The sequence below is a fragment of the Babylonia areolata genome, chromosome 6, assembly GCF_041734735.1.
Source record: "Babylonia areolata isolate BAREFJ2019XMU chromosome 6, ASM4173473v1, whole genome shotgun sequence".
Lineage (NCBI taxonomy): Eukaryota > Metazoa > Mollusca > Gastropoda > Neogastropoda > Buccinidae > Babylonia > Babylonia areolata.
The window spans coordinates 43,565,387-43,591,460 of record NC_134881.1 but is presented as its reverse complement, the minus strand read 5'-3'; the positions used below and the strand labels follow the sequence as shown (position 1 = coordinate 43,591,460).

Here is a 26,074-nt window from a genome sequence, read left to right as displayed (position 1 = left end):
TCTGCGTATTTAATGAGAGGCCAGTTGAGGACCGTAATTATGCAGCCTGCACAATTTGAACGGTTTCTCGACTTTTTTGTTTTAATATTTAAGGAAAACATACATGCTTTTATGAAAATGATCCTTAACTTCTGTTAAGTCTGTAAATAAAAACAGACAACAGACTTGGCCTCCACTCTGTTGTTTGAGAGATGCGACTCACACCGAGTGTTGTTGATTCCAGTGTCATGAATGTGCGGTGAATACTTCCGTAGAAATACATGAAGCGATTAAAAATCATCCAAATAACCATGGTCACGTCGTTACCCATATGTCAGGAACACCCGTTTGGGGGCTTTCTTTTTCATACAACAAAAATTGATTAATATGTACTAAAGTAAATCATTGGGTGTTTAACTCGCTCAGTACGGCCAGTCCCCTCTTCTCCTCTACACAGACCCATCGGATGTCCAGTGGGTGTCTGAATGACCCAACCTTTAGCTTCCGTCGTCAGAATTGTGGTATTTGTCAGCATTCACCTCTTCAGTATAAGAGCGTTCCGCTTGCAATATTTTGATGATGGTAATTGGGGTGAAACGCTGTTAACGTCGTCTCTTTCGCCGTTCGTATGGAGAGAGTTTAAAAAAATGTATGAGAAGAAGCATCAGGTTATGGTGAACATGATTGCCATTGTCTTCTTCTTCTACTTCTTCTTCTGCGTTCGTGGGTTGCAACTCCCACGTTCACTCGTATGCACACGAGTGGGCTTTTACGTGTTTGACCGTTTTTACCCCGCCGTGTAGGCAGCCAAACTCCGTTTTCGGGGGTGTGCATGCTGGGTATGTTCTTGTTTCCATAACCCACCGAACGCTGACATGGATTACAGGATCTTTAACGTGCGTATTTGATCTTCTGCTTGCATATACACACGAAGGGGGTTCAGGCACTAGCAGGTCTGCACATACGTTGACCTGGGAGATCGTAAAAATCTCCACCCTTTACCCACCAGGCGCCGTCACCGTGATTCGAACCCGGGACCCTCAAATTGACAGTCCAACGCTTTAACCACTCGGCTATTGCGCCCGTCCTTGCCATTGTCAACTTGCTTTTGACGTTGATTATCAGCCAGGAGTGATGGGATATTAGTAAAGATATATATAGAGAGAGAGAGATTCCCTACCAACCCGCCCAGACAGGAAGGAAACGATGTCAGATTTTGTGACAGACGACTGACACGGCGAACAGACACGTTGTCCCCCCCCCCTTGTAACCTTGGGAAGATTGGGATGTGAGAACGGGCGGTGTTACACTGTTTCACTGCCAAGCGGCTTCATCTCTCTCTCTCTCTCTCTCTCTCTCTCTCTCTCTCTCTCTCTATATATATATATATATATATATATATATATATATATATATATACATGTATATACAGTTATATTTATATATATATATATTTATATATATGTTCACACACACACACACAGATATAGATATATATATTGTAGTCTGTGACCAAGCTGCCGGGTGGCAGCGAAAATTCGGATTTTTTTTTTTTTTTTTTTTTTTTTTTTTTGTTTAACAAAATAGGTGTTGTTTTTCAACTTTTTATTTATTTTATATATATATGAGAGAGAGAGAGAGAGGTGGGAGGGAGAGAGAGAGGAAGAGAGAGAGCGTCAAGACCAGTCATTGCAGTGTTAACTAAAGGACATGATGATGACCAAGTTGTAACGCGTCCGTCTAAAAAACGAGGGAATCTGAGCGCGAGGGATGGAATCCCACTTTGCAATAATTTCCACCCACCATTAGATCTTGAGTGGTGGCCTGGACGCTAGTCATTCGGATGAGACGATATAAACCGAGGTCCCGCATATACAGCATGAACTTAGCGCGCATGCAAAAAAAAAAAAAAAAAAAAAAAAAAAAACCGTTGGCAACAAAAAAGATGTCTATAGCAACATTCTTTTGAAAAACCCACTTTGATAGGAAAACAGGCAGAGGAAAATAGGGATGGCGCTGTTGTGTAGCGATGCGCCGCTCTCCCAATGGAGAGCAGTCCGAATTTCATACAGAGAAATCCGTTGTAAATAAGAGCAATACAATACAATACAATACAATACAGTGCAGTAGAATGCAAATCAACACAATGCAGCACGATACAGCACAATACAATACAATACAATACAATACAATACAATACAAATTCGACCATTCAAAGCTCGAAACTGGACATTCTTGCAGTGAATTCCCTCCGACGGTGCCAGTGACACTGGTGCCACACTGTCCCCCGAGGTGCCGGACATGGCGACACACGGGCAGCACGTTATCTCCCCCCCCCCCTCCTCACACACAATGTACTGCATTACTAGATCTGTTTATGATGCAATTACAATAATGATGATGAATAATAAATGTATTGATATAACACTGAATCATGTGCCGAGGCCAGTCAAAGCACTTTCTGACCAATCTTTCACACACATGCATAGCTGTGACGCCTAGGAATGAAAGACAAAACTGACAAACACATGTTTTCAGAAGACTAGAGAAACTATGGACGGGAACAGGGAGAGTAGAAGGAGATAGATCTTAGAGAGAGGTATACTTTTAAGGCCAGATATGAAGTAGAGCGGAGCCAGAGATTTGACCAAAGCGAAAGAGGGAGTTCGTTTCCAAGTGTATGGCCCAGAGACAGAGAATGAGTGGCGACCGACGGTTGAATGTTTGAATTCATATGAGAACGCGGAAATAGTAGGCCTAAGTTGATCCCTGAGTGCGAAATGGGCGCGCATACGCATGTAGTTCGCTATGGATGTTTCTTCCTCTTCTTCTTCTTCTTCTTCTTCTTTTTCAGCTCAAATGAATTGTTTATGATGATTTAAAAATGTGCTTTGTTATCGGTTCTGTTTATTTCATCCGGAGCAGTCTGTTTTTGTTTTGTTTTTTGTTCTCTCTCTCTCTCTCTCTCTCTCTCTCTCTCTCGCTCTAAACTATGTCATGATGTCATTAACTGGACAGTGTGACGTGCGTAATCTATCATGTTTCTTGTACAAAGCATTTAAACTTAGAGAAATTGTTATAGTTTGTCATGAACTGTTGTTTTTGTTTCCCGTTTCTGGTACTATTTTGTTGAAATTTGATTTTGTTTTTGTATTTATATTTGTATTTGTATATCTTTTTATCACAACAGATTTCTCTGTGTGAAATTCGGGCTGTTCCCCCCCAGGGAGAGCGCGTCGCTATACTACTGCGTCACTCTTTTTTTTTTTTTTTCTTTTTTTCCCAGCGTCCTATCGAAGTGGATTTTTCTACAGAATTTTGCCAGAACAACCCTTTTCTTGCCGTGGATTCTTTTACGTACGCTAAGTGCATGCCGCACACGGGACCTCGTTTTATCGTTTCATACGAATGACTGAATATTTTGTAATGGTAGTTGTTCACGTACCCCTTCATGAAGGTCCATGGCCTGATGAATAAACCATTCGCATTCGCATTCTCTCTCTCTCTCTCTCTCTCTCTATTAATCTATCAGTCTATATAATTATGTCTATCTGTGTGTCTCATTATCTCTCTGATGCTGGGGGCTGAGGGTTGAAGGGTGTGTGGTGTGTTCCAGAACGGGCAGATGGTGTGTGAACGTCTGGACCCTGAGGAGAGCTGTCCCCCGTTGAACTGCCCGGCCTCTGAGAGGCTTCAGATACAAGGACAGTGCTGCCCTGTCTGCAAAGGTTCGTTCCTCTCTCTCTCTCTCTGTCTGTCTTTCTCTCTCTCTCTCTCTCTCTCTCTCTCTCTCTGTCTGTCTCTGTCTCTCTCTCTCTCTGTCTCGTTCTCTCTCTCTTATATAAAGTGTCTTATGAAAAGATTTAGTAGTTGTTGTTTTTTTAATCCTCACAACAGCGCAATCTTCGGCAATCTCCTCAAACTACGACAGAATCATCAGTAAAATGATGTTGGCCGTATATAGGAAGAAGAAGAAGGTGTGCAATATCCGATTTTTCAGAACACTATTACCGGTATAGAAATTCTACAGACGTAAATTTGCTGTGCCCTTTATGTAAGAATGGAAATGAAGATAAACAACATTGTCTGCTTTGTTCTCCAGCTTTTCATGATTTACGACGTAAATATGTTCCACTAAGATGTTGTGAAAACACCTCTTTGTTTAGAACTGCTTTTCTCATGGCAGATGAAAATGAATCAATAGCAAGGAATTTATGTATGTACTAAAACAAAGCCTTTAAGCTGCGCACTATCGTGCTCAGCTGGATTTACGATTTGTACGATGTAGTTTCATGAAGCTTTTCTGTCATTATATTACTCTTTAAACAAGCCCGTATGCAAATTTATGTGAATTGTATCCCTTTCAGAACGGGCTATGGCCTGTACTGAATAAAATTTTCGACCTCTCTCTCTCTCTCTGTGTCTCTGTCTCTGTCTCTCTCTCTCTCTGTGTCTCTGTCTCTCTCTCTCTCTCTCTCTCTCTCTCTCTCTCTGTCTCTGTCTCTCTCCGACCCTCTCTCTGTTTCTGCCTCTTTCTCTTACTGATGCTCATCATGAATGTGGTGGTGGTGGTGATGGTGACAGCCGTAGAGTTTTCTTCTTATTCATCTTCGAATTTATATTGCCGCAGCGCTGTTGCTTGCTTTGGCCTTGTGCCGCCGTTTGTGTTGCTGCTACTGCTGCTACAGCCATCGTCAGCTTTACTGCTTCTTCCACGACTACTACTTTTTGTGTCAGAACTGCTTTCTTCTTCTTCTTCTTCTTCTTCTTCTTCTTCTTTTCTTTATGATTCCATTTTCCTTGTCTTCTGTTCCACACATCTTCTTCTTCTGCTCCATTTCTTTCTTCCCATTCCATTCTTGTGTGGTCTTCATCGACTTTACGTCTGTTCACTTAGAGCGATATTAAACGGTAAAAAAAAAAAAAAAAAAAAAAAGATGGGGGGCGGGGGAATGGGGGGGGGGAGGTTGCGGAGAAAGGTGTGTGTGAGGAAGGTAGATGGGAGTGTTTTTAGTTGGATAAGTAGGTATGTGACCTGAGTGTATAATTTGTCTGTGTCTGTGTATGTGTGTGTTAGAGAGAGGGAAGAAACAGAAAGTATGTGGATGAGAGAGAGCGTGTGTGTGTGTGTGTGTGTGTTAGAGAGAGAGAAGAAATAGAAAGTATGTGGATGAGAGAGAGCGTGTGTGTGTGTGTGTGTGTGTGTGTTAGAGAGAGGGAAGAAATAGAAAGTATGCGGATGAGAGAGAGAGTGTGTGTGTGTGTGTGTTAGAGGGAAGAAATAGAAAGTATGCGGATGAGAGAGAGAGAGAGAGAGTGTGTGTGTGTGTGTGTGTGTTAGAGAGAGGGAAGAAATAGAAAGTATGCGGATTAGAGAGAGAGAGAGTGTGTGTGTGTGTGTGTTAGAGAGAGGGAAGAAATAGAAAGTATGCGGATGAGAGAGAGAGAGAGAGAGTGTGTGTGTGTGGCTGGCGGGCTCATTATTCGGGTGGTACTGGTCTGCTGCGGTAGCTGGCATCAGGCCGGATCATAAGTGCTGGCTTTAGTGACGTGGGCCAGAGTTCACTGACTGCCACTGACACGGTGACTGGGCCAATCACCGCAGTGCCATGGTCAGACCACGCCCACAGCTGACCCCATGGCCCTGTCACTGTCACCACGCGGTCATCAGCGTGACTGATTGCCGAAAATGAAGCGAGGCAAAGAGAGAGTGAGAAGTTGTTTAACTCTCTCCATTCGAACGGCGAAAGAGACGACGTTAACAGCGTTTCACACCAGTTACCATCATCAAAATATTGCAAGCGGAAAGCTCTTATACTGAAGAGGTGAATGTTGACAAAGAATACCACAATTCTGACGACGGAAGCTAAAGGTTGGGTCATTCAGACACCCACTGGACATCCGAGGGGTCTGTGTAGAGGAGAAGAGAGGACTGGCCGTACTGAGTGAGTTAACAAACCATCAGTACCACCAGTCACTGGTGGTGAGACAACGTCATTGGTTCTCAGTTTCTCGAGTTCTGACAAATCTGTATACGCTACACCACATCTGCTGTGGAAATGCCTGACAAGCGTAATAACCCAACGCGCTTAGTCAGGCCTTGAGTGCTTGCACATGTAATATTTGTGTTCCTATTAGAGTGGATTTCTTCCAGAATTTTGCCAGAGGACAACACTCTCGTTGCCATGGGGTTCGTTTTCAGTGCGCCAAGTGCGTGCTGCACACGGGACCTCGGTTTATCGTCTCATCCGAATGACTAGACGCTCACATTGATCTCCCAGTCACACCTGTGAGAAAATGTGAGAACCGGGATTCGAACCCAGACCCTCACAGATTTTCTGCACTGGCAGATGAACGTATTTACCATTCTGCCACCTCCCTCTCTCAGCGTCTGTGACTGCTGAATGGCTGGTGGTTGTGCAGTTAAACAGGTAAATCTCCTCACACTCCGGTGGAGTTGAACGACCTGTCCGTTCGTGCCCCCAAGGTGTGGTGTGTTGTTCTGTGCCGGGGTCCTGGTGTTGTGAAGGTTTCCGTGTTGAAGGGGTGGGGTCCACCCCATTCTCCACCCCACCCGTTTCGCTGCTGGCTTTCAGTTGTCAGATTCCAGCCCTGAGGAGCCGATAACACGTCTTCTCTGTCTCTTTGTTGCAGCTACCTGTGTTGTTTTGATAGACTGTGTGAAGAACTCCAGCTAGCCATTGTTCCACACTGTCTTTCCGCTGTTTCTCTGCTCCCCCGCTTTGCCCCGCGATACTCCGTCAACGTGATCCATTTCCCAGTTCGGACAGTTTCAGTTTTGCCGTGAACTAGTTCGCTTCTTCTCACACACCCCTGTCCAATCGCATGATACACGCACGCACACGCGAACATGCGCGCGCGCGCACAGACACACACACACACACACACACACACACACACACACACACACCTGAAGGGGATCTGTTATTTAAAGTCGCTGTTGTCGTCAGCGTTGATGTTTGTTTTGGGGTGTTCAGTTACAGTGTAGACGCGATAAGGGTAAAAACGCACGTTCAAAAGAGCTGCTCAATCATTATCATTTGAATTGATTTGAATACAGATTAGTATTCGTATGCTGAAGTAAACGAGGTGCAATATCAGTTTATAATAAACAGATATATAATTACGTAAATAAATAGAGAAATAGATAAATTAATCAAACGGCGATGTGGGAGCGAATGAAAACAACACGGATTTGATTACGAAAGCGATGACGTCACAGGTGACGTAGCTGGAGGGGGACGTGGTGGGTGGCTGACTTATAGGAGACACTGGTGATGATGATTGTTATGATGATGAGTAGTAGTAGTAGTAGTAATAATAGTAGTAGTAGTAGTAGTGCAATAAGGGACTGTGTGACGTTGATTGTTTTCAGGGACGGACTTCTGTTCCCTGGGTCACGACTGTCACCGGAACGCCAGCTGTGTCAACCTGGCCACACAGTTCGCCTGCCAGTGCCACCCGGGCTTCCAGGGGGACGGCAAGCACTGCACAGGTCAGTTCTGTACTCTCTTGAACGCGCACACACACACACACACACACACACACACACACACACACACACAGAGGCACGCGCGGATACTAGCCTCACACACACACACACACACACACACACACACACACTAAGGCGAGCGCGGACACTACCGTCACACACACACACACACACACACACACACAGAGGCGCGCGCGTGTGCGCACGCACTCACACGTACTCGCGCGCACATTTACTTCAAGACAAATGGCTTGATTCTCACAGAGGAATGCGCACCCCCACCCCACGCCCACCCCTCCTTCCCTCATCCTGCAAGCGTCGCACAGTTGTATGTGTGGTGTGTTTGTTATGTCTCTCCGTGTGGCTGGCTGCTCTTTTGTTTGTATATGTCTGGAGGCTGTTCTGTCTGTCTGTCTGTCTGGTTGGCTAGTTTTGCAGTATACGTCAGTGTTTGAAAGTTCCAACGATTAAACTTCAAACGTGTGTGAGCGTGTGTCGACTTGTCAAGTTTTGCACCAAAGAGTGGGGATGGTTCCGGTTCAGATTAAGAAGTGTGCCTTTTGTTTATCGTTTTCTTTCTTCCTCTTCGTCGGTCTGTGTGTGTGTGTGTGTGTGTGTGTGTGTGTGTTCTTCTTGTTTTGCTGTAACAGGTCTTTTTGCTATGGCGCCTTAGCGACTGTGGGGGTGGGGGGTGGGGCCACAGCATTTGAGAGTGTCCATTGTTAAATTTTTGTCGTAGGCAGTCTCAGGCTTGGGGCTGAGAGAAAGAGGGAAATGGGGGGTGGGGGGGGGGGGGAGAGACAGAGATGGGGGTGTGGGGAGGGAGGGCTGCTGGGGCGTTGGGGTGTTGGGGGGGGGGGGACAATTCCAGGTCTGTCCGCCACAAAAGGGGGATAAATAAAAGAGAGTGTGTACAGAGGGGGGCAGGCGGCATTGTTGGTTCCTCCTCTGGCTTTGTGCCGGTTTACTCCTCCTCCTCTCGGGTCTGGAGCGACAGATGTAGGTGGGCGAGGCGAGGCGAGGGGAGGGGGGGGGGGCGTGGTGGTGGTGGTGGGGAGGAACAGGTGGTTTGCAGACGACAGACAGATATTTACCTGGTATCCCAATAGTGTGGCGCGAACATTATCTGCAAGCTATTTTTAACTGGCTGTGTACAAGGTCTGGTTTGTGTGTGTGTGTGTGTGTGTGCACGCGCGCGTGCTGTGTGTGTGTGTGTGCGTGCGCGATTATGGGCTGCCAAGACAAATACAACCTGTGCAGGCCGCGCTGTTCGGGTCATTGTGGTTATTTTCGCAGCATAGGTACGTCTACCATGTCCCGAACGGAATCATCGGCGGAAAAGAGTGTTTCACTGACACAAAAGTAGCGAGCTCCTCGCTGATCAAAGTAACTCAGCACGCTTTCCCTTTGCGCGCTAGGGACACGTTTCCCACACAGAGCTACTGTCTTGTATTGTATTCTGTTGTGTTGTATTCTATTGTGTTGTATTACTCTTTATAACAACAGATTGGTGAGTCGGAAGGTATTTTGTTTTGTTTGTTTCCGTGACATGCTAAACGTTGAATGCATCCGCTTTCGCCATCATCTGCCTGCCACTTTTCTTGTTGTTTTTGGGGGTTTGTTTTTTTGTTTTTTTCAAACTCGGATACTTTTGCTGTGTTGTTTGTCTGGGCCGTGAGTCTGGCCGCCTGGGGGTGTGCATTATCTCTCTGTGTGCTGTGAACTGCATTCTATCAGCGTCAGGTTCCGTCAACTTCTGCAGGACAATCACTACAGATTTCTCTGTGTGAAATTCGGGCTGCTCTCTCCAGGGATGGCGCGTCACTACACTGAAGCGCCATCCCTTCTTCTTCTTCTTCTTCTTCTTCTTCTTCCTGCGTGTAGTTTTATTTGTTTTTCCTATCGAAGTGGATTTTTCTACAGAATTTTGCCAGGAACAACCCTTTTGTTGCCGTGGGTTCTTTTACGTGCGCTAAGTGCATGCTGCACACGGGACCTCGGTTTATCGTCTCATCCGAATGACTAGCGTCCAGATCAACACTCAAGGTCTAGTGGAGGGGGAGAAAATATCGGCGACTGAGTCGTGATTCGAACCAGCGCGCTCAGATTGTCTCGCTTCTTAGGCGGACACATTACCTTTAGGCCATCACTCCACTGTGTTGTCCATTCTTGAAGGAAACAATTTATTTAACATAATCATTTATTTATTTATTTATTTGTTCGTTAATCCATTTATTCATTTATTTGATTCTGGCGTTTGGGGGGATTACTTGGTAGAAAATTTGTGTTGCAGGGTTGTTGTTTTTTTGTTTGTTTTGTTTTTGTGTGTGTGTTTTTTTGTTTTTTGTTTTTGTTTTTTTTAGTTTCAGCTGATGGGTGGACGATGTTGTCACCTTCAAGAATTCATATTCGTATTTGCTTCATTGTCATGACCCTTCATATTTTTTTTAAGAATTAATTTATGTTTTCTTCTTCTTCTTTTTTTACTTGCGGTTAAAGCATGGATGTTGCCATCCACCAGGCTTTTTGTGGCGGTCTGTGTTCTAGTCTTTCAGATGTCCCATATGATTCATGCGGATAGAGTATGTAGAAGAACCCTCGGCAACAGGAAAGTTATTCCTGGCAAAAATATTCGATTAATTCCATATAGCTTTCAGCTGTCATAGTAAACACACGCGCGCATGCATGCGTGCACAAACACACACACACACACACACACACACACACACACACACACACACACACACACACACACACACACACACACATTTTACAAGCGGAGATCAATGTCACAATGTACAAAGGGGCGGAGGGAAAACCCAAAGCATGTCTGTTCACGGGTTACCTGGGGGACATACATGCCAGAACAATGAACTCTTCACTTCCGTTTGGCTTTGTTCCGAATAAGTCTGAAAGTCGGTCCACAAATAGCCATTTGAAACTTTAGAGAAATGCAGTACGTTTAGCGAACGTCTCGGCATGTGGAACAGACAGTCATCAGTTCATCTGGCGAAACTTCCAACAGCGGTTTTTGAAACGTATTTTTACTTTGATTCATTTCACGTGTCGAGGTCCTGACGAGGGCCAAGGCCAGAGTATCGTGGCCACAGGAAATCCCTCAGACTCTCGGCTGCCACCAGTGGTGCCTCCCTCTCTCCTCTGTGCTTCCTGTCTGCTTGTGGGTGTGTGCCTACATGTTCTGATCTGACGTCTCGTTTTTCATGTCATGGGAGCCGTCAGTTTGGATACTGTATAGATTAACTTTTCTTTACTTTTTTTTTTTTTACTTTTTTTCTTCTTTTCTTCTTTTAATTTTTTTTTTTATTTCATAGAATTAGACATTCCAGTGTTTGCCACATCGCATCTTCTGTATATAAAGAGAACGAGCATTGGCACTTTTGAAGACAGTACCTCGTCTGCATCTCATTTTTCCTTGAAATGTCTTCATAATAGTCTGAAAGAAAGAAAAAAAACTTAAACAGCTAAACCTCTTCCTCCTCTGATAAATCTATCCATTATCGAAGCGTGAAACAAACCAACTCGCACACAATGAAAATACAGATTCCCCCTTCCCCTACCTGTTCCCGTCCTTCCCCTTTTAGGTAACAGAATTTCTTCTAGCCTTTGAGAAAGCAAACTGACTCTATTACCGGCACAGATGAAACGCGCTTAGTTTTTTTCTGAAATGTATTTTTGATTCCGCACTGTCTTTACTGCAGAAATTTGTTTCTACAAGATGTGGAAATGTAGTTGCTTTTCTTCATAAAAAAGAAACAGGTTGTGATAGAAGGTAAAAACGTAAAACCTGTTGAAGACCCTTGCTGTACTATGAGTGCTGTCCAGTCTTGACTTGAAAGGCCAGACTTGAAAGAACTGAGTGTTGAGACCTGACGAAGCGAAAGAGGAAGTTCATTCCAAATGCAAGGTCCAGAGACAGAGAAAGAACGGCGTCCAACAATGGAGTGTTTGAATCTGGGTATGCAGAAACATAGTGGGTCCGAAGCCGATCGTAGAGAGCGAGATGGAGTGTAGAGGTGAAGGCAGCCACAAAGATAGGATGCGGCAGATTTCTGAATACATTTATAACATAGAGTGCCGATCTTATACTTTATTCTGTGTGAGACAGGGAGCCAATGGAGATGTTGCAAAATAGGAGTGATGTGCTCAGATCTTTTCTTTCTGAGGACGAGTCGGGCAGCAGAGTTTTGTATGCGCTGAAGGGACTGAATGGATGAAGCAGGCAAACCAGACAATAGAGAGTTACAGTAGTCAAGGCGAGAGAGAATGAGAGAAACGACAAGTCTAGATGTTGCGTCGGTGGACAGATATTTCCGAATGGAACTGATGCGTCGCAATTGACAGTAGCAGGATTGACATGTCTGACTGATAAATGTTTGCATGGACAGTGTGTTGTCAAGGACAACGTCGAGGTTTTTGACTGAGCTGGAAAGAGGGATGGGTGTACTGCCAAGTTTGATTTTGTCAGTTGTGATGGAAGAGAGTTTTTGTTTATTTCCTATGATCATTGCTTCGGTTTTGTCTGCGTTCAGTTGTAACTTATTTCGAGTCATCCAGTTTTGAATGTCCAGGAAGCATTCAGATGTTTCTTGCAAGAGCGAGGACAACTTTTCAGGGGTATCACTCTTCTGAAGTTGAGTGTCATCAGCATAGGAATGATGACTAACATTGTGGTGGTTGATAATTTCAGCGGGAGGAGCCGTGTACAATGTGAAGAGAACTGGGCCTAAAACAGATCCCTGTGGGACTCTTTGCTTGATTTTAACAGGTTCAGACTGGAAATTATCGACGATGACAGACTGGAATCGATCAGTGAGATAAGATTTGAATCAGTTGAGAACAGTGCCGTTGATGCCAAATGTAAAATGAAGACGGCAAAGAAGGACTGATTAGTCTATCGTGTCAAAGGCGGCTGACAAGTCGAGAAGAGTGAGAAGGGATTTTTTTCCTGAGTCGGACGCAAGCAGTAGATTGTTCAGGATGTGAAGGAGGGTGGCTTCGGTGCTGTGGTCAGCATGATAGACAGACTGAAAAGGGTGGAAGGAGATTGTTGAAACAAAAGTGGTTGTTGAGCTGCTTCAGGACAGATTTTTCAAGGAGTTTGGACGGGAAAGGAAGGTTAGAAAACTGGTCAATAATATTTCAAAATGTTTGCATCAAAGTTGGGTTTCTTCGGAAGAGGCCGGACGATTGCAGTTTTGAAAGTGGATGGAAACGTTCCAGTAAGAAGGGATGAGTTGACAATATTGGTGATTGTGGGGAGAAGCTGTGAGACACACTATTAAAAGACAAGAGGCTGGTATAGGATCGAGTTCACAGGATTTTATTGTCATTTCTTTCAGGATTTCATTCACTTTTGTTTCAGTCAGTGGATTGAAGGAATGAAGAGGAGTGCCGTTGAATTGAGGATCAGGATGAGCAGGTTGGAAAGGCATCTGGTCCAAGCTCGAACGAATATTTTGGACTTGTCGAAAAAGAAAGAGGAGAAGACATTGGGGAGTTCAGATACAGTGTAGGCAGAAGGAAGATGAGTCTTTTTTGCTGTACCAAGAAGATTTTACATGATAAATAAAGAGATTTGGTGGATGTGGCTTCGAGAACTGTCTTCGCTGATGAGAGATCATATGTTTGACTTTATTTATTTGTTTTCGAAAGATCTGATTGTGTTGTACTGTGTGGAGACGTCAGTACAGGAAGAAATTTTGGAAAGACGTTCAGCAGCTTGAGAAGAAAAAGTGGTGATGTTGATGGATTTTAGGTCGCGATGAGTAACGGATTTGTTGGTTCTGGTAGATTTTGAAATATTAAGCGAGAACACAACAGCAAAATCGTCAGAAGAAAGTTCGTCGTTACAGTCACTGACGCAATCATGGCATCAGACTCACGTGTGATGAGCCAGTCCAACGTATGGCCAGATCTGTGCGTTGGTTCTGTGACGAGCTGAGATAGAGAATGATTGGAATGAGATTGATATGGGCGTTTGACATCAGTGGAGGTTTGGTTGTCGAAATGAAAGTTGAAATCTCTGAGGATGATATGTTTGCCAGAACGAAGGTTATAGTGATCAAGTTGAGTTCGGAACTCATCGTGAAATAGAGGAGTCGTTAGGTTGTTTTTACGACTAGGGGGAAGACGATAGAGACAACAGAAGATCACTGAGTGATCGGGGACATTGAGATTGACTTCGAGCATTTCAAAAGTATCTTGTGGAAATGCGTGGTTATGGGAGAAGGAAGGAGAAGACTCCAAGATGTCTCTGTAGACGATGGCGATGCCACCTCCACGAGACAGTCGAGGAAGTGACTTGGTTTTGTATCCAGGGGAGTCAGTTGTTTCAGTTTGGTTTTCATGACCTTGTGACTTTAACCAGGTTTCGGTAAGAAATACGATATCAAAGGTATTTTCAAAAATATAATTAGAAATATAGTCAGTCTTTTGATCAGGGCAGACATATTAAGCATTGAACAGGCAGGCATGAAAGGGATCAGAGGCAGGCTGAGAGGAATTTAATGGTGAATCAGGTGAGTCAGACCGGCAACGGAAGGAGACGGTGGTGACTGGGCAGTGGAGGACAGTGGGAAGGAAGTGAAAGGTCCGGGAGTTGAGACATCTTGTGTAAGGAGTAGGAAGCAGAGCAAAGCCAGTCACGGGGGATACACCACAGTTTGAAAAAAGTGTCACTCTGACAATGTTACGGGAAGTAAAGGAGTCATCTTGAACATGAATGTTGAGGTTGTCAGTGACAGTCACAGCAACAGCAGGGCTGACATCGGAGACAGGATGATCAGCACAGGGGACAGGGCCCCACAAACGGTGAAGTCTGCCCGCTCTGGTTCCTCTCATCGTCTTTGGTCTGACGATGCCCAGACTGATGATGCGTTGAGTCGTGTCATCGCAAAGTGGGTGTTGCTTGACCCATGACATTGTTGACAGCAACGCAACAATGTTATTGACGTTCGCCATGGTGACAGTAGCACAACGAGAGTAGAGGTCAGACGGTACGAGAGGGCTGGGCACGTGAAAAACGTGCCAAACGGCGGAGAGTGTAGTTGGCAGGGCGAAGATGGTGGCTGACCCGACGATTAGGGTCAGGTGAGCAGCATTCATGTCAGTTTGTAAATAAAAACACAAACATGAAGGATATGAAATGTCAAACTGTTACAAAAGTAAACAAAAACGATTAAAAAAAAAATCTGTTCCGACTTTCGGATTCCTTAAAATACGATGCACACACACACATAAAAAATGTCCAAATCAGAACAGGATAAACACAGAAACAGGCAGGCACAAAAACGCAGAGACCAAAACAGTGCAACCAGTGGGCGCAACGGCAGGTAATTCTTCTTCATGTTTATCGCGAATGTTTTATTAAATGGGAAGCAGAATGTGTTTGCTGCCCTTTTTGTCTGGGAAATGTTTGCACCATCGTGAAAACGTTTTGTTTTGTCTGGGAAATGTTTACACCATCATGAAAACGTTTTGTTTTGTCTGTTGTTTATGAATCGGGTTTTTAATGTTATTGTCCGTACTGATTCTTTGATTCCTTTTTTCAAAGGTTGGGTTTTTAAACAGGCACTGAAACAATATTGTGACTTTGCTTTTTTGTTGTTGTTGTTGTTTTTTGTTGTTGTTGTTTTAAACCTGTGGACCCCAGAGGAACATTTCTTATCTTCTGTTGAGCATACAGAATTAAGGTCATGCAGGACGTATTGAAAACAACTGACACTTCCTTGTTGATGGATAATTTTACTCTGTACGTCTGTTAACAGTTTCTTCTTCTTCTTCTTCTTCTTCTTCTTCTTCTTCTTCTTCTTCTTCTTCTTCTTCTTCTTCAGTTGTCATCAGACAGTAGCAGCTTTCTCTGAGTGGTGTCGCAAGTTGGATGACAGATAACGGTGTGACCTTTTCCACCAACAAGATTGAGTGCATTCACTGTTGTCAAAGAGGGGTCTTTCAGGAGCCAGAAATAACACTGACAGGAACGCCCGTGAAAGTGATGGAATAGGAAGGGTTCCTTCGGCCCAACATTGATCGAAAGGCGACATAAATTTTCTTCACCACATCAAACTCCTGAAAGTGGCATGTCTTGAAGCTATGAATGTTTTGTATTGTATTACTCTTTTGTCACAACATACTTCTCAGTGTGAAATTCGGACAACTCCCTTTTTTCTACCTTTGTGTCTGCAAATGTATTTGTTTTCTTATCAAAGTGGATTTCTCTACAGAACTTTGCCAGGGATAATAACCCTTTTCTTGTCGTGGGTTCTTTTGTGTTTCGCTGATTGCATGATTCACATGGGACCTCGATCTCTCCGAATGACTGGCGTCTAGACCACCACTCAAAGTCTAGAGGAGGGTGAGAAAATACTGGCGAATGTGGGATTCAATCCCCGTGCACTCAGATTCTCTCTCTTCCTGAGCGGGTGCGTTACCATTAGGCCACCACTCCCCCTGAGTGCTGTTGGTGACAGGGACTGAAAGAAAGGTTCCAGCACAGTTGTCCTCCATCAGTACAGTGCTCTTTTCCTCATGAACCGGAGTCTGGCTGTGCAGTCTGGGGCTCTGCCAGAAAGTGCTGTCTTCAAAAGACTCCGCCGCCCACCCCCACTCCCACCCCCATCCCCCAACCAAGATCTGTGCGTTGATTCCGCCTGGATCGTTCCTCACATCTCCTGTGCAACGTCTGTACCTAAAAACTCGGGGGGCACTGCGTCGTCACCAAATATCCAAACTGTTGTTTTCCTGCCCAGAAAACCCCGCTCGCTCGTGGAATAACGAAACAGTGTATGCTTAAACACTAATATGATGGTATTGATTGACTGATGTGGATACTTAAATAGCGCCTATCCTCGGTCAGAGACCAAGCTCTAAGCGCTTTACATATACGGGGACATTTGCACCACAGGCTGCCTACCTGGGTAGAGCCGACTGACGGCTGCTACTGGGCGCTCATCATTCGTTTCCTGTGTCATTCACATTTCAGACGCACACGCATACACACTCAGACAGACATGTAACATTTTACGTGTATGACCGTTTTTATTTACCCCGCCATGTAGGCAGCCATACTCCGTTTTCGGGGGTGTGCATGCTGGGTATATTTTTGTTTCCATAACCCACCGAACGCTGACATGGATTACAGGATCTTTAACGTGCGCATTTGATCTTCTGCGTGCGCATACACACGAAGGGGGTTCAGGCACTAGCAGGTCTGCATATATGTTGACCTGGGAGATCGGAAAAATCTCCACCCTTTACCCACCAGGCGCCGTCACCGTGATTCGAACCCTGGACCCTCAAATTGACAGTCCAACGCTTTAACCACTCGGCTATTGCGCCCCTCCTTGCCATTGTCAACTTGCTTTTGACGTTGATTATCAGCCAGGAGTGATGGGATATTAGTAAAGACGAACACTGCGTCTAAAAGTATCGGTTCAAACGGAGAGCATTGACTATATACACGAAAGGAAAATCGCCTAGAGAGTTTCTCAGTCGAAGAAGAGCATGCATCCCCCACGTGATGAATGACTTCTTCAAGGAGGGGAGAACCCCCCGAGTTCATCAGTGTGTCGTTAATTGTGTTTCCCGTCCGTGCCCCGTTGTGCAGTGAGGCGTGTGAATGGGGCTGATTGGTCCTGTCAGACTGGGGAGCCTGTTAATGAGCACAGCGCTGACCCATAGCCACTCCACCCCACACCCCGCTGCCAGAGAGGGGGTGGGTGTGGGGCAAGACTGGAGGGAGAGTGGGGTGGGAGGTCGATTAACGCCCATGCATCTTCAGAGTGAGTTGCTCCACGTGCCAGCTAGCGGCAGTCCAATTTGTGTTCTGTCTGTGTTAATGGTCGTCAATCAGTGGTGTGTGTGTCTCTTGACCCGACCTCCTGGGTCCATTTCCTCTTGCATGATGTGGTCTGCCCAGCCCCAACCCGTCTATCTTGCCCCTGTGCGTGTGTATGTGTGTGTTGTCTGTGTGTGTGTGTGTGTGTGTGTGTGTAGGAAGGGGGAGAGGGGAAGGGAAGGCAAGGGGGGGGGAGACTGGCGTCTTCAGTTTACACAGTTGTTGGTTTCTAAAGATCTTTTGTTGCAGTCCTTCACTGATAAGACTTCTGTCATCATTATAGCTCGGGTTACCTCCCTCTGTCTCTCTCTCTCTCTGTCTCTGAGAAAGCAAGCCAATGTTTGGAAACAAATGCTCAGTAGTAGTCAATATGTTTTGGGGTTGTTGTTGTTGTTTTTTGTTTGTTTGTTTGTTTTGTTTTGTTGTTGTTGTTTTACCCTTCCTTGCCCCCCTGTTCAAAGTTTGGCTCTGCAGAGTATCTTTATTTCTCGCGGATTTCACCACGTTATCATTGTGTGTGTGTGTGTGTGTGTTTGGGTGGTCCTGGTGGTGGTGGTAAGAAATCAATTTATCGTATGATGGATTTTTGTGTCTCAAAGGTTTATGGCTTCTCTCCTGAGTGACAGTCGGATGAGTCTTTATATATATATATATATATATATATATATATATATATATATATATATATATATATATATATATATAAACCAAAAACAACTTCAATCTAATTTATGAGTTTAAGATTGTTAAGAAAGTATCTTCTCAAGCAGAACTGTGGCAGGAACAGAAACTGGTTCAATTAGCTGCTCGGTCAGTGAACATTTTGGTTTGATTAAAGTTGTACGATAAGAGAATCGGTAAACTCTCTCTCTCTCTCTCTCTCTCTCTCTCTCTCTCTCTCTCTCTCTCTCTCTCTCTCTCTCTCTCTCTCACACACACACACACACACACACACACACACACACACACAGAGCAGTTGTTTCTTATTCAGTTTACCTTCTCAAAATGGAAGATTCACACACACACACACACACACACACACACACACACACACACACAGATATGAGGAAGCAGACGCCTGACAAGGTATAAACCCAAGGCCCAGGCCAGTACTTTGGGTGGACGTGGAAGTCCGATAACTCAAACGTCTTCGGTGTTTGTTCCGGAAAGGGCGTTCTCCGTTCAGTCCCGTGGCGTTTTCCCCTGTTTGGTCCACAACCTTGTCTTCCTTTCTGGTGTTTTTTTTTTGTGTTTTTTTTTGCATTGTGTGGTGGGTGTGGTGTGTGGACAGTGGATTGTGGCCTCCCTGTTCCTTTTCATTGTAAAGGCTCCGTCTGTTGGCACTTTTCAGTGGTGGTGAGTGTGTGAGGTAGAGTAATTAAAGGGCGAGTGTGTGTGTGTGTGTGTGTGTGTGTGTGTTGAGATGGAGGAGGAGAGAGCGTTACAAAGGTCAAACACACCCATATTTTAAACACGCACGAACGTAAACTTAAACGCAAACAAGCGCGCGCGCGCACTCGTACACACATGTACACACACGCGCGCGCGCACGCCCACACACACACACACACACACACACGGAGAGAGAAGAGTGTTTGGAGAGAGGGTGTGGGGGGGGGGGGGGGGGAGTAAAAAAGTGAATTTTATTCCTTTCGCTTTTTGACAACTTCACTGTTTCTCCTGCTTCCAACTCTCTCTCTCTCTCTCTCTCTCTCTCTCACATACACACACACACACACACACACACACACGCACACACACGCACACACACCACGAACGGGAGAGAGTGCTGGATCGGCGTTGCTCTATTCTCCAAAATCATCTGCACTTGGAAACCGCGTGTATTCAACCACGTGAGTGTTTGGTCAGAACCTTTGTCCACGCTTGTTGCGTCTTTTTCAGGACGGCAAACAGCGGCCTTGCACGTGGAGTGCAAAAAAACGGTGAATGTTTTTTTTTTGTTTTTTTGTGTGTTTTTTTCTGGTCAAGCCGCTGATTTGTGTTGTTGTTTTTTACTTCTTTTTAAATTTTATTATCATTAATCCATTCTTTGGTCCTGGTTGTGACATTGGTCAGCACACTCTGACCTTAAGTGCACGTAACCTTCCCGCTTTAGTGCACCTGTCCTTCCGCCTTGGTGCACCTGTCCTTCCGCATTAGTGCACCCGTCCTTTCATCTTAGTGCACCTGTCTTGAAGCCAGTGCCAGCATCGCTTTTTTTTTCTTTTTTTTTACACAATAGTTAAACATGGCTTCAGCAGGAAGCGAGACATGCGTTTGAATGTGACTGGAGGCGCTATTGTTCCAGTCAGGGAAGAAGATCAGAGTGGCGAGGGCAAGATGAGCAGCACCTTCATACAGTTAACTGTTCGTTGGAAGGAAGCGATGTGTCTTTTTCGCTTGAGCTGTTCGCTTGCCCCCCACGGACACCGTTGCTTCATTCTGCTGTTGTGAAAGCCCCCCTCCCCCCCCCCCACCCCCACCCCCTACCCCATATTGCATTAAGTTGATGGCGTGCCAGAACTGTTATCAGCTGGAGGCAACAAGCCTGATTAACTCCCCCACAAGGAGAGAAGAAAACTCGTTCTTGCTCTGCTGCCAACACGTTCTCTTCCTCAACAGTGGGCAAAAAAAACAAACAGTAGGAGGACATTTATAAGGCGTTGTGGCGTTGTTGTTTTTCAAGTATCTTCGGCATTTCCCCTTGTCCGCTTCTGTCTTAAAAGTTTCGGTTGTAAAAGCAAGACACGTGTACATAGTTAAATATCTGCATTGGTCCATATACGGGCCGGGATTTTTACCCATCCTTTTACCAGACCTGGACTAGTGGTCTGGGTGTTAGTCTTTCGGATGAGTCGATAAAGTTAGGTCCCGTGTTCAGGGTGTACTTAATGATAATATATCCACGGCAACAAAACCCACTTCGACAGTAAAACGATTACACTAACAGACAGAAAGAAAGAAAAAAGATATATAGGTGGCGCTGTGTGAAGTGCGTTTCACCGTGTGATGTGTCACTGTGTGATATGTGTGTGTCACCATGTGACATGTCTGCATCACTGTGTGCTACGTGTGTCTGTATTTGTGTGTGTGTGTGTGTGTGTGTGTGTGACTTTGTGATACGCGTGTCATTGTTGGTGGCCGCTGTGTGTTGCAGACATTGACGAGTGCGCCACGGAGGGCGGCAAGCTGGGCCACCACTGCCACAGCAACACGGTGTGCGTCAACACGGTGGGCTCCTACCAGTGCCAGTGCCAGGACGGACACAACCGCCTGGACGCCTACTCGTGTGAAGGTACTGAGAGCCCCCACCGCTCCTCCTCCGCCACCCACCTCCTGCCCTCCTCCTCCTCCCTCCTCCTCTCTCTCATCCTCATCTTCTCCTTGTCGTCGTCGTCCCTCTTCCCCCGGCTTGAGGTCTGGGGGCCGTGCCGCCCTGGTCTGGGCCTGAGGCCGGGCTGTCCCTCTTCCTAGTGTCGGCCTTCCTTGCCGCTTTTCTTTTCTGTCTTTCCCTGTCTTTTTCACTTTCCTTCTTTTTTCCCTGTCTCTTCTTTCTTTTTTTTTGCTGTCTTGTTCTTTTCGTGTTCGTTGCTCTCTCTCTCTTTTTTTTTTTTTTTTTCATTGTCCTTGCGCTCTTCTTTCTTCTGTTCGGTTTCTTTTGTCCTTTTTTTCTTGTAATTGTTTCCCCCCCCCCCCCCCCCCCTTCATTCTCATTGTATACGTCATTGTTGATCACTGCCTTTCTATCTACCATCCTCTGTCTTTCTGTCAATGTATTTCTGTCTGTCTGTCTGTCTGTGTTCCATAGGGTGTGATAGGATCAGTGGGGCACAAGAACTGACTGCAGAAGACAGGGGGAGGGACTGAGGGGGGTTTGCTGTGAGCAGCACGTCAGTGAACTGTGGGCAGTCAGTGTGAACAGCGAGCATGATACTGGTCACCTCTCTCTCTCAGGCTGACACATTCCACCCGCCTGGCACTGCCAATTCCACCCGGACTTTATTATCCACAGACATCAGGGTCAGCAACTGTCAGGGTAACATGGTGGCACTGCCACATCAACCCCGTGTTGTGTATCAATACAGCGGATCAATACACATCGTGATAATGCACTACTTTTTTTCGAGGGACCGTACCCCCCCAGTATAAATTATGTCCCAGAGTTCCCAAAGAACGCTCAGTTTCATCAGCGTGAAGTGACTGTGGCAGTGTTTTACAGTGCAGTGAGGAAGGGTCCAGAACTCGGTGCGTGTACCTCATGAAGGGAGAGATCTATCTTTTGTTGCTACTGGTCCAGCCGATGACAGAGGGAAGTGCACCATTATTGGCTGAAGGTTGTTAGAATGGAGGAGTTCACGTGCACACATCTCCACACCATCCCGTCCTCAGGGGATTGGGACATTTCACATGGTCGGTCATTCTGGTTCCCGCGCTGTTTGTCTCGGGCGGTGTAGCGCATATGGTAAAGTCCACGCCCGTTTTGAATCAAATCCAGACCCACCAGGGCATCGCTATTCTTGACGGTTTTTCTTTTTTTAGTTCCAACTCAAGTCTTTCCCATCGACACGAGTGTCTCGGCCCTTCAGTAGTTCTTTCTGAGTTCTCTTCCCACTTTCTCCACGTTTCTTCCGATCGTCCTCCGTTCTCAGTGTGAGCAGGTAGGCTACACACGTGCATCGCCGTTATTGTTGGAGTTGGGATCAGGTCATGCAGAATAATGTTCTCATTGACGGCTTTTATCAGGCGAAAATTTGGTGTTAGTACGTCAGCCGTTTCCTGTGTTAGTCATTAGCCTTTCTAATGTTGACCATTTTAATATTTCATCTATTATTTCAATTGAAGAAAAACAACATTTGTTGTCATGAATGACCATTAATCACAGCAAATTCATTACGAACTGGTAGGAACATACCAAATGATCTTTTCCAGAGATATATTAAAGCAGGTATAATGTTCATCTGATCAGTGTCGGATCATGTTGGTCAAGCTGGTACACTTTTGGCACAGCTTTGTCAATATCAAATGTAGAACCAAATAACACGTTTTAAGAACCAACAAATTCCTAACGTGTCCTCAAAACACCACTGTATGTGTGTGTGCGTAGAGCCGCAGATCGTTTCGGAAGCCCATGACCATGCAACGAGTGAAGTATAAAAATTGTTTTGCGGACATTCTGGGCATCAGACATGGGTGCATGTGTAGCAGAGCAGCGGAGAGAAGTTCATGTTTTGGCATTCAGGACTTTCATCTTCTTCCTGTCAGTGGCTATCTTTCTTTCAGCTTTCATGACAGTCATCCATTCGTGTAGGTATCATCCGATGGCACTGCAACACGTTGGTGCTTTCACTTGTTGAGGTGGTTTGTTGGTGTGACGTAATTTAGAGTCAGGTTGCGGGAAAAAAAAACGTCATACGGTGTACGTCAAAACTTAGTGACGTTTAACGAGGTTGCTTGACTGGATGGCTGCTGTATGAAGACATCGTCATTTGTGCTCCTCAGCAAAACAAGGGTTACTGTTGGAACATTGTTGTGACTTTGTAAAGCAATCGTAGGCAGTTCAGGTTGGTAAAGATCACACAGTCATTGTAACAGAGTCGTTATCGTATGTCAGTAATGTAACCCATCAGTTACATTCTGTATTGATCCGATTGGAAATTATTGTTTGCATTTAAAGGCTCACCTCACCACGCAGTCTCTCAGCCCGCAGTCAAGTAAGGTGAATGCCACTTCTGCAGCGCCACACACAGTTCAACAAGAAAGGCTTGTCTCTTGCTTTCAGCTGTACCACTTGATGAGGCTTGATTAATTAATGTCGCTCAAATTATCACGGCTGTTTGGCTTCTTTTGGTGGTCCCGTGTTAGGCAAGGGAACCGGGCAATAGATAACTGATTTATGTGGTCAGACGTCGGAACTAGACTGGCTGCTTCCCTGTGTTCATCCTCATCCTTATCATTCTTTTGCTGCTCTGGCTCTGTCTTCCTTGCGTTTCCTCCACTCACTTGTGTTGTTCAATTTTTGTGACATGATAATAATGATCTCTGTGCGTGGAGCCGTTGATGGGGGAGTGGGGGGTGAACAGTGAGAGGAGGGAAGGGGATGATGAAGGGAAATGTGAGTGGTCCTGTTCAGTGAGTGAGTGACCCTGTGAGAGACTTCACGCTAGTCTTATACTGCCAGCCTGCAAAGGGACTTGTTGGTCTGTTGTGAATATTGATGATGAGAATTCCAAACACAAAAGTGTGATTTTTTTTTTGTTCAATGTTGTTGTTGTGTGTTTTTTTCAGTCGTATTTTGTACCCCCCCTCAAGGGGCAACGGAGCTAGTCCCATGTCCAGTGACTGTACAGTGCTTTGAACACTTCTCCATTCTGTTAACTTGACGAAAGTATCGATTGAGCTCATGAAATAGTTTGCACCCATTGATATATTGGACAGTGCTTTGCAAGTTGTAACATTCTCTTCATGCGCCCCCACCCTTCCCAGCCACACACCGCCGCCCCAAGGCTCCTGATGCCAGGCCGATTTCTGAACAGAAAAAGGAAAATGCTCTCTCCGACAGTCGTTTATTGATTGGCCATGCCATGGCTGTTTCCTTCATGTCTACCCAGCACCCGCTCCATCCCAATTTGTTAGAAATTATAATCCGTCGCTATGTGCGCATTCAGTTTCGGTTTCAGTTCCTCAAAGTGGCATCACTGCGTTCGGACAAATCCGTATATGCTAGCAACACCACATCTTCTAGGCAGATGCCCTGACCGGCAGCATAATCCAACGCGTTTTGTCAGGCCTTGAGTCCACGCTTATATATTTGTGTACCTGTCACAGGGGGTTTCTTCTTCAGAATTTTGCCAGAGGACAACGCTGTCGTTGCCATGGGTTCTTTTTCAGTGCGCCAAGGGCGTATTGCACACGGGACCTCGGTTTATCGTCTCATCGGAATAACTAGATGCTCAGTTCGAATTTCCAGTCAAACTCAGAAGAAAGGGCGAGAGTGGGATTGAAGCCAAGACACATCACGGAATATTTGTATTGGCAGATCTTTACCATTCTGCCACCTTCCTCCTTGTGTGCGTAAACTTGTGAATGAGTTATCAGTATATTAGCAGCTTGAGATAAGTTCAGAGAGAAGAAGAGAAACAAAATGCGAATCTAAACGCCTGATATGAAGTTATGTGGCCGCAGTAGAGCTCAGTTAACGACCTGTTCGCTGACGCCCTTAAGGTTGTTCAGAACTCGGGTCTTGGTCCAGTGAAGGTTACCTTATTGGAAGGGGTTAGTCCTGGTGGTGTGTCCTCCTGTTCCGCTCTGTATCTGGCAGCTGTACTGTGCAGCCAACAGCTTGCTTTCTGTCTGCAAATAAACATCAGGAATCAGATCTGTGTGGATCCTTACTGTCAGCCTGGACGGTTTATTGTCGTTTCTGTCGCCTGGATCAGGTTTTTGTCACAAGTCAGTTCATTTGTGGAGAGGAGGAACTGAAGACATATGCATGGCACAAGTATCCACACTCGACAGTGGGGAGAAATGTTCATGAGATAACCAGTATGGAGAATGCTTACTTCCACATTATCAGTGGAGTGAAACGTTGAGCAGATGACCAGTATGGAGAATGTTCAAAGTGCTGTACACGTTACTTGGCAATATGATTTTCATGGCTTTTTGAATGTCTGGCTTGGCAGTGTTGTTCAGCCATGTCCCTCAGGCCACATGGCCAACTCCGTGTGCAGCACACGGGAATCTTTCTGTCCCGGCTCGCTGAGACAGACATTGCGATGATATATGTGTGTTCATCTTCACGATGAAGATGTCATCTTCATATTCATCTTTTATGTTCATTGTCACTGCGAAGATGTGTTTGTTCATCTCCATGATGAAGATATCGTTTTGTTCATCGTCACTGCGAAGAAATGTTTGTTCATCTTTATGATGAAGGTATCGTTATGTTCATCGTCACTGAAAAGATATGTTTGTTCTTCTTCATGATGAAGATGTTGTCTATGTTCATCGTCATCACAAGAAGGCAACGGGTTTGATTCAGATCGTGATCTGGAGTGTGTGTGTGCCTCAGGTGACAGAAGATATCTGCAACAAATTGATGATCTGTGTTGTGTTTGAGAGACCCACCTCATGATAGATTTAATGTGTCTCTTGTTTGTTTTTGTTTTGTTTTGTTTTTTATCGCCTGCTCTGTGTTAATTGATGATCTGTGTTGTCTGTGAGAGACCCAAACTAAGTTAAGTTCAAAACCTCTGTTTCTGTTGCCTGTTCTTTCAGTCAGACGTGTATCCTAGTAGGAGTCAGTGTTGACAGACTACAGTAGTTGTGTCAAGGGGTGGGTCTGTTGCGCTTGGTCACACACACATGCTCAGGAAAGTGAATGTGGAATGATGTTGACAATATACGACCTCATCTGCCGGTCATGTAGACAGATAATTTATTCCCCAGTAAGGAATTTTCGCATTTCTCATGCACAATTTTTATCGAACTTTGGTCTTCTTTTTTCTTTTTTTTTTCTTTTTTTTTTTTTTTTCTCGAAACGCAAATTCATGATTCTATATTTGTACCGAGCTGACCCACTGCAGATTTACCGTCTCCATGTAGTAACATAGGAGAGGAAAGGACTAAAATAGGTCCTTTGTCAAACTTTTATTTCCTTTATACATTTGCGGACAGGGAAATCGCTTCGTATGGCTTGTCTATGAGTTACTCACAAACCTCATTCATGT

The 26,074-nt window shown here is 45.2% G+C and overlaps 1 protein-coding gene across 4 annotated transcripts in view; it reads left to right on the top strand.

The window, feature by feature from the left end:
- The window catches only part of LOC143283053 (protein kinase C-binding protein NELL1-like), a 273,814-nt gene that overhangs the window by 140,713 nt on the left and 107,027 nt on the right, over window positions 1-26,074 (top strand). For all 4 annotated transcript variants that reach the window (XM_076589063.1, XM_076589065.1, XM_076589064.1 and 1 more), the window contains exons 11-13: window positions 3,596-3,707; window positions 7,376-7,495; window positions 20,506-20,643. In XM_076589063.1, the coding sequence (XP_076445178.1) occupies window positions 3,596-3,707; window positions 7,376-7,495; window positions 20,506-20,643 (370 nt within the window). The remainder of the gene's footprint in view (window positions 1-3,595; window positions 3,708-7,375; window positions 7,496-20,505; window positions 20,644-26,074) is intronic.